Below are 10,401 nucleotides of genomic sequence, written 5' to 3' on the forward strand. Positions count from 1 at the left end.
CGGCCCCCGGCGGTTCTCGCCCCTTCCCGGCGGCCTCCGGGCGGCGGCGCGCACTTCGAATCCAAACTGCGCCCGGACGGGGTGGGGCCGGGACTCGGCGGCTGGCCGGGGCGGGGCTGCGTGGGGGGGGGACCGGACTCTCGGCCACCGCGAAACTGAGAGAGGGAGCCGCGCACCTGCGAGACCCGGCGCACGCGCAGACACAGACCCCAACCCAAGCCCGCGGGCGAGCTCCTCCCCCGCCCAGCCCTGGAACCCCCGCCGTCAGCCCCGGGGCGCGGGGGACCCAGTGCGCCGTCGCGGCGCGCCGCCAGGGGCGGGGCTTCGCGAGGAGCGTCAGGTCAGGGCGCCAATCGTGGAGCCGCTCCGCCTCCGGGCTCGGTTTGAAATTCCGCGGGGGCCTAACGGCTCGCGGAGCCGCGACCCGGAGCAAGCCCGCCGGTGCTTGCGGGAGGTTGCTGCGCTCGGCCCTGCGTGGAGGTCTGGGGCCTCGACGCCCGGCTGCTTGAAGCGTCCGCCATGAGGAGAAGGTGCGGGCTGCGGGGGAGTCCGGGGGACGCGGGAGGGAGCGACACCCGTCCCGGGTGCGGGCCGGTGCGGGGTCCCCGAGACGACCCTCGGCCCGGGCGCGGGTGTCATGTTAGCCCGCGCCGGGGGAGGCCCCGGCGCGGCCGGCAGGGCCGCGGAGCGCAGAGCCGGCGCCCGGCCCGAGGGCGCCGGCGGGGCGGAGGCCGGGCCCGGAGCTCACCGGCCGGGGCCGCGCGCTCCCGAGGCCCCGACGCGCCGGGTGTCCGCGAGCCCCGCCCGCCGCGTCTCAGGTGCTGCCGCTCGGCCCGGCGGCTCGTTCCAAGTCCCGGCTCTTCTGTGCGCCGGTTTCTCGGTTCTCTTTAAATAAGGCCGGCCCGTTCTCATTTCTCCTTGGCTTCCGCGGCGTCGGGGCTCTAGTGCTAACATTTTACTTGAATTGGAAAGTAGCCGGGTCTCCTTGCAACTTAAACTCCTTTAAGGGGACGCCTGGGTGGCTCAGTGGGTTAAGCGTTGGACTTGGGCTCAGGTCATCCACGGTTCACGGTTTCGAACCCCGCGTCCGGCCCTGTGTTGACAGCTTGGAACCTGGATCCTGCCTCGGATTCTGTGTCTCCCCCTCTCTCTGCCCCTCCCCTGCTCGTGCTGTCTCTCTCTCCCCCCAAAATAAATAAACGTTAAGGAAAGAAAGAGAGAGAAAGAAAGAAAGAAACTCCATTAAGGAATTCTTTTCCGGTGGTTTTAACAACTCCTCATGCAGTGCTGGGACCAGACTCACCACACTGCTACTCACCAGCCTTGTGACTTGCGACAGGACGGTGAATGTCCGTGTTCTCTTATTCTCTTATCCCCTTTTCTCCGCCTGATTTCTCTCCATAGCACTTACTGCCACTTAATGTGTGCTGTGCTGGTTTATCACCTTTCTTTTGCTATTAGACTGTAACCTCCAAAAGGGCAGAGATGCCAAATTTGTTCTAAAATAAGAATAAAACCAGGGCACAGGTTTTGTGTTAAGAGTAATAAAAACGTTGACCTTACTTTTCTGTAAGCAGTGGGTGAGGCAGTGATGATTCATGGCTAGTCTGCAGTTATTGGTCAGACTGGCTGCTTTGTGGCTGTAGGAGGCTTTTCCTTCCATAATTACTAATCCCATCGTTCTTTTTCAAATGCTTGCCTTCCACAGAATGGGAATTTAGTACAAAGAATGGTACCACTGGAAAAACAGGCGGGGCTTTAAAAGTAACCTCAATAGGGGCGTCTTTGTGGCTCTGTTCAATGTGAGACTCTTGATTTACACTCAGGTCATGATCTCACTGTTAGTGACATGGATCCCCGCGTCCGGCTCTGTGCTGTCAGCGCCGAGCCTGTTTGGGATTCTTTCTCTCTCCAATAAATAAATAAATAATAAACTTAAAAAGAATAAAAATAATCTCAATAAAGCTGGTATTTAAAAAATTTTGGCAATCATCTGAGGGCTTTTTTGGGGGGTGGGAGGGGTTGTGACTTAATTGAAAAACTGAGCTGTTTACTAATTAACTTAGCCACCTTACTTTCACAAAATTAAGTGACATGAGCTTTGTAGATCGCAAATCCAATTTAAACCAAAACCAATATCTACACTACATGGACTGCTAACCTCTGGCGAGGTTAGGGCCGCCAACTAAAAGCAGTATGGACACAACTGTAATTGTTAACCATCCCTCGGGGTTGATTACTTTAACAATATTGGGCCTGTTGGAAAATGCGTGTTTGGAATTACAAATCTTCTACTTGGAGAAGTGTTCTCACACGAGTGTAAGTTTCAAGGAATTAAAAAATGTTCCACTCTTGGGGAGCCTGGGTGGCTCAGATAGTTAAGTGTTCCACTCTTGGTTTTGGCTCCGGTCATGATCTCATGGTTTCATGGGTTCGAGCCCACGTTCGAGCACTGACCGTGCAGAGCCTGCTTGGGATTCTCTGTCTCCCTCTCTCTCTGCCCCTGTCTCACGCCGTCTCTGTCTCTCTCAAACTAAATAAACTTTAAAAAAAAAAAAAAAAAAAAGTGTTCCACTCTTCAGAGCACTCATGCTGATTGTTCTGTCACTCTGACAACCCTTTCTTTCATTCCTAAGATTAGCTTTACTTTCAAAAACCAGCCATAATCTCACTCCTCCCCACCTCGGCTGTCACCACCCGGGTCCAAGTCACCACCATTATCTTTTGCCTGGTCTCCCGGCTTCTGCCTTGGCCTCCTGAAGCTTATTGTCAACACAAGACAAGGAGCCACAAGGCTGGATGCCCTATCTTCCATTCAGAATCCTCCAATATTCTGTATTTTAGAGTAAAAGCCTCTGGAGTCCTGTTGTATTCTAGTCACACCAGAGTCCTTGATTGTTTTGGAACCCCAGGCACTGTCCTACCTCAGACATGGGCATCTGTTGTTCCCCCACCCAGGTCTCTGTTCCCCCACATGTCCTGTGGCTTGACTCCTTACCACCTTTAGGTCTTGGCTGAGATCACCTTCTCAGGGAGGTCTTTCCCGGCCAATCTCTTTAAAACCGCACTTCCCCTTTCCTGCACCTTCAGTACTCCTTGTGCCCTTTCTCTGCTTGATTTCTCTCCACACCACTTACTACCATTTAATGTGAGATTCGCTTATCACTTTTTGTTGTTGTTGTTGTTGTTGTTGTTGTTAGAATGTAAACTTCAAAATGGCAGGGATGTCAGTTTTGTTCAGTGCTGAATCCTCAATACTTAGGATGCACCATGTATATAATAAACATTCAAGTAGTATATTTGAATGAATAACTGGACGTTTCAAAAAAGTATGATCATAAGATGCCTTAGCACATTCACTGTGAATATAATTCTCTTGGTGCAATTATATACTGCCTGTAAATAGATTCAGGTAACTTCCTAGAAGGTGGAAATTTGAGATTTTTTTCTTCTAGCACATCACTGAAAAGCTGAGGACACGTACAAGAATACATCCCAAGGACGCAAAAGGTTGTAAAAAGGTCTGGTTTTTCCAGTCTCTTGAACCTAAGTCACTGGCCTGGAAAAGATCTCAAATGGTCTTTTAAACGATTTCTTACCTTTGTGTAGCATACAGTTTGACAGGTGTTAGTATATTCAGAGTGCTGTACTTACCACTACAGTCAGTTTTAGAACATATTCAGCCTCCTTTCGGAAAGCCCATACCCATTAGCAGTCACTCCCTTTTCCCACCCTCCCTGCCCACTCCCCAGCCCCACAGAACTACCAATCTACTTCTATCTCTGTAGACTGGCCTATTTGGAATCATAGGATACTTTGTCATTTGTGACTGGCTTCTTTCCTTGGCATAATGTTTTCAAGGTTTATTGTCAAATAATATTCCACTGGATGGGTAAATCACATTTACCTACTCAATAGTTGATGGCCATTTTGAGTTGTCTGTACTTTTTGGCTATTATAAAAATGCTGCTGTAAACACTTGCATGCGAGTTTTGTGTGGACATGTTTTCATTTCTCTTGGGTAAATACCCAGGAATGGAATTGCTGTGTTATATGGTAACTGTGTTTAACTGAGAAACTGTGAGACTGTTTTCCAAGGAGGCGGCACCATTTTACATTCCCACCAGCAGCGTATGAGGCTTCTGGTTTCTCCACTTGCCTGTCAACACTTACTATTGTCTTTTACTACAGACATCTTGGTGCCTGTGAAGGTATCTCTTTGTGGTTTTGGTTTGCATTGCACTAGTGGCTGGTGCTGTCGAGTCTGCTTTCACGTGCTCATTGGCCTGTGTATCTTTCTCTGGAGAAATGTCTATTCAGATTCCTTTCCTGTTGTGCTAGATTTTTATTGTTCAGAAAAATGATTGCTTTACCTTCTGGATGTTTTACGGAGCTAGGCAGCCCTGCTTATAAATCTCCTCTGAATTGTAACTAGACGTTAGAGGCGTAATGAACCTTTGGCAGGAACTGAAGGCCATTCATATTACATTTATTGAATAATTGCTGTGCATTCGGGCCTGGTAAAATGAAGATGATAAGATGTGGCAGTCCTTGTCCTTGAGTCTATGGTCTACAGAGGGGGGGGGGGGGGGGGGTTTGTAGAAATGATCGTGAGGAATCCACAGCTGTCCGAAGAAGGTGATGGCAGGTGGAAGGTAACGGGCAGAAGCATGGCAACATCAACAACTGAAAGCTACACATGGTTGAGTGAGGAGCAACACATCTATGGGATGTTCCGGAAGTCCCCTTGGCTGGAGTCTTAGGGAATGAGGGGTAGGAGAGATTAAGAGACAAACCTGGAGAAAGGTTTTAGAAAGCCTTTCCTTTGAAAGTGGTTGAACTGTTTCCTGAGGGCAATGGGAAAATTTGAAGGGAGCAGTTAAGCAGAGGCCTGACTGGATTTTGTTTTCACAAGAACCTAGCTGTCCTGTGGAGATTGGCTAGAGTGGAGTGGGCCAGGCAGCCTGGAAGAGACTGGAGAGCGTTCTCTGAAGTAGTAACCCTCACTCAGAGCAGTGCCCCATGCTGGTCTGGCTCAACACCAGGGTTTTACGTTCAAATTGAATATCGACCACAGATTGGATCTTGTAGATCTTTGTTTTTTTTTTTTTAATTTGAGAGAGCGAGTGTGAGTGAGGGAGAGGGACAGAGAGAGAATCTTTTTCTTTTTTTAAATGCTTTGTTTTTGAGAGAGAGAGATCAGGGGAGGGACAGAGAGAGAGGGAGACACAGAATCCGAAACTGGCGCCAGGCTCTGAGCTGTCAGCGCAGAGCCCCACGCGGGGCTCAAGCCCACAAACCGGAAGATCATGACCTGAGCCGAAGTCGGACGTCCAACCGACTGAGCCACCCAGGCGCCCCAGAGAGAGAATCTTAAGCAAGCTTCACGCTCAATGTGGAGCCCGACATGGGGCTTGATCCCACAACCCTGGGATCATGACCTGAGCTGAAATCAAGAGTCAGCGCTCAACTGACTGAGCCACTCAGGTACCCCAGATCTTGTAGGTTATTATTATTTTTTTTTATATTTTACACTTCTATTTATTTATTTAGTTTAATTTTACTTTTTATTTTTTAAAATTTACATCCAAATTAGTTAGCATATAGTGCAACAATGATTTCAGGAGTAGATTCCTTAGTGCCCCTTCCCCATTTAGCCCATCCCCCTTCCCACCACCCCTCCAGTAACCCTCAGTTTGTTCCCCATATTTATGAGTCTCTTCTGTTTTGTTCCTCTCCCTGTTTTTATATTTTTTTTGTTTCCCTTCCTTATGTTCATCTGTTTTGTCTCAAAGTCATCATATGAGTGAAGTCGTATGATTTTTGTCTTTGACTAATTTCACTTAGCATAATACCCTCCAGTTGCATCCACGTAGTTGAAAATGGCAAGATTTCCTTCTTTTTGATTGCCGAGTAATACTCCATTGTATATATATGCCACATCTTCTTTATCCATTCAGCCATCGATGGACATTTGGGCTCTTTCCATACTTTGGCTATTGTCGATAGTGCTGCTAAAAACATGGGGATATGTCTGTCCCTTCGAAACAGCACACCTGTATCCCGTGGATAAATGCCTAGTAGTGCAATTGCTGGGTCGTAGGGTAGTTCCATTTTTAGTTTTTTGAGGAACCTCCATACTGTTTTCCAGAGTGGCTGCACCAGCTTGCATTCCCATGTAGGTTATTTTTAATAAAATGTGAAAATTAGGTTTTTGGTTTATGCATTCTTTTATCTTAAGATTGGAGTGCAAAGGGATTATTTGGGAAAACTCTGTAGTTGAACTTTAGTTAATTGAGATTAAGATAATTAACTTTAGTTAATTGAGATGAAATAAATGCCTTAATTACATATTAACCTTTCTTTCTTTTTTTCTTTCTTCCCTTCCCTTTCCTTCCTTCCTTCCTTCCTTCCTTCCTTCCTTCCTTCCAGTCTTCCTTGTAGACTCCATGCCCAGCATGGGCTTGAACTCACAACCCTGAGATCAAGACCTGAACTGAAATCAAGAGTCAGAAACTTAACTGACTCAATCACCCAGGGGTCCCTACATGTTAGCGTTTCTAAAATGAATGGATATGAATAATATTTTTTAATCTTTATTTATTTTGAGAGAGAGAGAGAGCATGTGCAGGGGAGGGGCAGAGAGAGGGAGAGAGAAATCCCAAGCAGACTCTGTGCTGTCAGAGCAGAGCCCAGTGCAGGTCTCAGTCTCACAAACTGAGATCATGACCTGAGCCGAAATCAGGAGTTGGACATTAACCTACTAAGCCACCCGGGCGCCCCACAATAAATTCTCGGAAATGCTATTCATTATCTGGGTATTGATACTGGCCATCTGGTATAGGCAACTGGTGTTTGTGCCAAAACTTCTCTTCACCTAGGACAGGCAACCTTTATTTTATTTATGTATTAAAAAAAAAACTTTTTTAATGTTTATTTATATTAGAGAGAGAGAGAGAGAGAGAGAGAGAGAGAGAGAGAGGCAGAGGCAGACAGAGCATGAGCCAGGGAGGGCCAGAGAGAAGGGGAGACGGGCTCTCTCTGCTGGAAGCAGGCTCCAGGCTCTGAACTGTCCGAGTAGAACCCTAGAAAATATTGAAGCCTATGGAGAAACTGCTATTCTTGGAGATCTAGCCTGGTGATTCATAAGAGCCACTGAATACCCTGAGGCACAAAGGGGGCCAGTGAGAGCCCCTAGCCCCATCATTTGTAGATGGCACACCCTCAGTTTAAGTGACTTGTTCTGGGCCTCACTGCTGACTGGTGGCAAAGCACATCCAGATTCTAGTTTGTCTGGTGCCAGAGCAATGTCTTTGTTATCCATTTGTATCTAAGAAAGGAGAGAAAATTTCTCTGTTCTTTGAATGTTATTTTTGAGAGAGGGTGCATGCACTGGAGGGGCAGAGAGAGAGGGAGAGAGAGAATCCCAAGCAGGCTCTGTGGTGTCAGCACAGAGCCCAGTGTGGGGCTCCAACCCATAAGCCTCGAGATCATGACCTGAACCAAAGTCCGGATGCCCAACCGACTAAGCCACTCAAGCACCCCTGGTTATCATTTTTAAAGTAAACTTTTTTTTTAAAGATAAAATGCAGCGTACCCAGTTAAATTCGTATTTCAGATAAACAATGAAATTTTTAAATGAGCTTTGTGTAATTGAAGAATAACATACAGAAATCAAATGCAGACTCAATGGATTTTCACAAAGTCAGCACACATGTAGGTAACCAGTGTTCCTTGTACCCCGTCCCAGTCACCACCTCCCAGGATAATGGACCACCGTCCTGCCTTCTGAAAGTACACCTTAGTGTTGCCTGTTTTTTGAAGTTTATATAAATGGAATCACATAGTGATATATGCTTTCTTGTCTGGCTTTTTTCACTCAAGACTGTTTTTCCTTTTCTTCTCCAACTTTTGTTTGTTTTTCCACAGTAGTTTGTTTTACTTCCTTTTTTTTCTTTTAGGTTTGAGGTATAACTTACATACAGTAAAACTGACTCATTTTACATGTACAGTTCGAATTTTGGTCATTGTATACAGTTAGGTCATCACCGTTGAGATCTAGGACCACTCCATCACCCTGAAAAAATTTCCTCGTGCTCTTTTGCAATTGATCCCTTGCCCTGATCCCAGGCAATTAATGTGCTTTCTTTCACCATAGTTCTGCTTTTCTAGAACTTCATAAAATGGAATCATATAGTACGTAGTCTTTTTGCATCTGGCCTCTTTCGTTTAGCATAGTTTCTCATAATGTTTCTGAGATTTATCCACGTTGTGTATTCATTGTTGTAATATTCCATGATAGGAATGTACTGTTTATTATGTTGATGGACGTCTGGGGTGTTTCTACTCTCAGGCTATTATGAGGAGTGCTGCTCTGATCATTCCTGTTCTTGCCTTTAGTGCACATGTGTGCGTTTCTGCTGGACCTGCATGCAAAAGTGGAACTGCTCTGTTCAGGTTTAATAGGTGCTGCCCACAGTTTTAAAGTGGTTGTACCGGTTTATGCTCCAACTTTATGAAAGTTCTGGCTTTTCTATATCCTCACCATCACTTTCGTGTTTGATGTTTGTTTATTTTGAGAGAGAGCGTGTGTGCACGCATGAGCTGGAGAGGGGCAGAGAGAGAGGGAGAGAGAATCCCACACAGGCTCCACACCGTGAGTGCAGAGCCCGACCCTGGGCTCGATCCCAGGAACCACGAGATCATGACCTGAGCTGAAATCGAGAGTCAGGCGCTTAACCAGCTGAGCCACCCAGGTGCCTCCTCTCCAAAACATGATGTTTATCTTTTGTAATTTTAGCCATTCTATAAGTCAGTAGTTATAATTTAAGAACAAGAAATGAGTGTGATAAATTGCCACCTGTTTTATAGGATCTTCTCACCAAGCAAGCTCTTGTGTTGGTGGGATTTTATTTTGTCTGGTTTATCTTTACTTTTTTTTTTTTTTTTTTTTTAATGTTTATTTAGTTTTGAGGAGAGAGAGAGACAGAGTGTGAGTTGGGGAGGGGCAGAGAGAGAGGGAGACACAGAATCTGGAGCAGGCTCCGGGCTCTGAGCTGTCAGCACAGAGCCCGACACGGGGCTCGAACTCATGGGCTGTGAGATCATGACCTGAGCTGGTCGGTCATCCAACCGACTGAGCCACCAGGCACCCCTACTTTTTTTTTTTTTTTTTTTTTTTTTTTTTTTTTTTTTTAAGTAATCTCTACACCCAACGTGGGGCTCGAATTCACAATCCTGGTATCGAGAATCACATGCTCTACTAAGCCAGCCAGGCGCTCCTCTCTGGTTTTTCTTTTATAATTCTGTATTGTACTGCCGTGGGTAGAATTGTTGATGAAAGTCCATATTCTGAGTATTATTCAGAAGATTGAACTTCCAGAGTAAGGCAATACTGAATTTTGCTTTGCCAGTGTTGTGTTTTGGAGAGAAGAGTGGTTAAGCTGAATGCTTGTTTTCAATTTCTTTTAGCCTTCAGGCCACTGAGAAACTAGTATATTTAGTTTCAGTAAGTTTTTATTTTAGTCTGGAGGCAGTGGCTCATGTTACTGGCTTCTCTTTTGCTTTTCAGTGAGGTGCTGGCGGAGGAGTCAATAGTATGTCTCCAGAAAGCTCTGAATCACCTTCGGGAAATATGGGAATTAATTGGGATTCCAGAGGACCAGCGGTTACAAAGAACGGAGGTTGTAAAGAAGCATATCAAGGTGAGTGGGGTAGTACTGGTCTCTTTACGGCGGTTCAGGGGTAAGGATACTGGTGTCTCATCTGACACAGCTACAGAAGTGACACGAAGATGTCACAGGCTCTTCCTGGTTTTCTTTGTATTTAAGTCCTTTCTTAAGAATTTGAAATTATGAAGGTTTGGGTGTCGTTTGTTGGTTTGGGGTTTTTTCCCCCATTGGCCTCAGACTTTTATGGGACTGTATTCTCTTTTGTAGGACCTCCTGGATATGATGATTGCTGAAGAGGAGAGCCTGAAGGAAAGGCTCATCAAAAGCATATCCGTCTGTCAAAAAGAGCTGAATACCCTGTGCAGCGAGTTACATGTCGAGCCATTTCAGGTACATGGCAGAGTCTCAGGGGATCCTGCTGGGGTCTGAGATTAGGAAGGAACTCTGACTTGGGGCTACAGGTGGAAGGTGTCCTTGTGAAATCCTGGCCATGAAAGCAGGGAGAATTTGTCACCTAGTTATTTAGTTTCACCAAAGTACCTTTCACTTATGTGAAGAGTTGCCCTGTTGAGAGATACTAGCTAATAAGTGGTGCAATGCTTTGATCAAAAACAAGCCCTATATTTGTGGGGTGTGTGTATAACATATATACATACTATGTATATTATTATATTATTAATATATAATATTGATATTAATATATATAAATATAATGTACTTTTTTTTTTTT

General features: G+C 45.9%; 1 protein-coding gene across 8 annotated transcripts in view; it reads left to right on the top strand.

Annotated features, from left to right (window-relative positions):
• Positions 1 to 423: 423 nt before the first annotated feature.
• PRC1 (protein regulator of cytokinesis 1) overlaps positions 424 to 10,401 on the top strand; it is a 26,496-nt gene continuing 16,518 nt past the window's right edge. For 6 of the 8 annotated variants that reach the window (XM_049614216.1, XM_049614217.1, XM_049614218.1 and 3 more), the window contains exons 1-3: positions 424 to 530; positions 9,572 to 9,704; positions 9,939 to 10,061. In XM_049614216.1, coding sequence (XP_049470173.1) covers positions 520 to 530; positions 9,572 to 9,704; positions 9,939 to 10,061 — 267 coding nt within the window. In that variant the 5' untranslated portion in view covers positions 424 to 519. The remainder of the gene's footprint in view (positions 531 to 9,571; positions 9,705 to 9,938; positions 10,062 to 10,401) is intronic. The other 2 variants (XM_049614220.1, XM_049614223.1) reach the window with 1 other exon arrangement.

The sequence above is a fragment of the Panthera uncia genome, assembly GCF_023721935.1.
Source record: "Panthera uncia isolate 11264 chromosome B3 unlocalized genomic scaffold, Puncia_PCG_1.0 HiC_scaffold_2, whole genome shotgun sequence".
Lineage (NCBI taxonomy): Eukaryota > Metazoa > Chordata > Mammalia > Carnivora > Felidae > Panthera > Panthera uncia.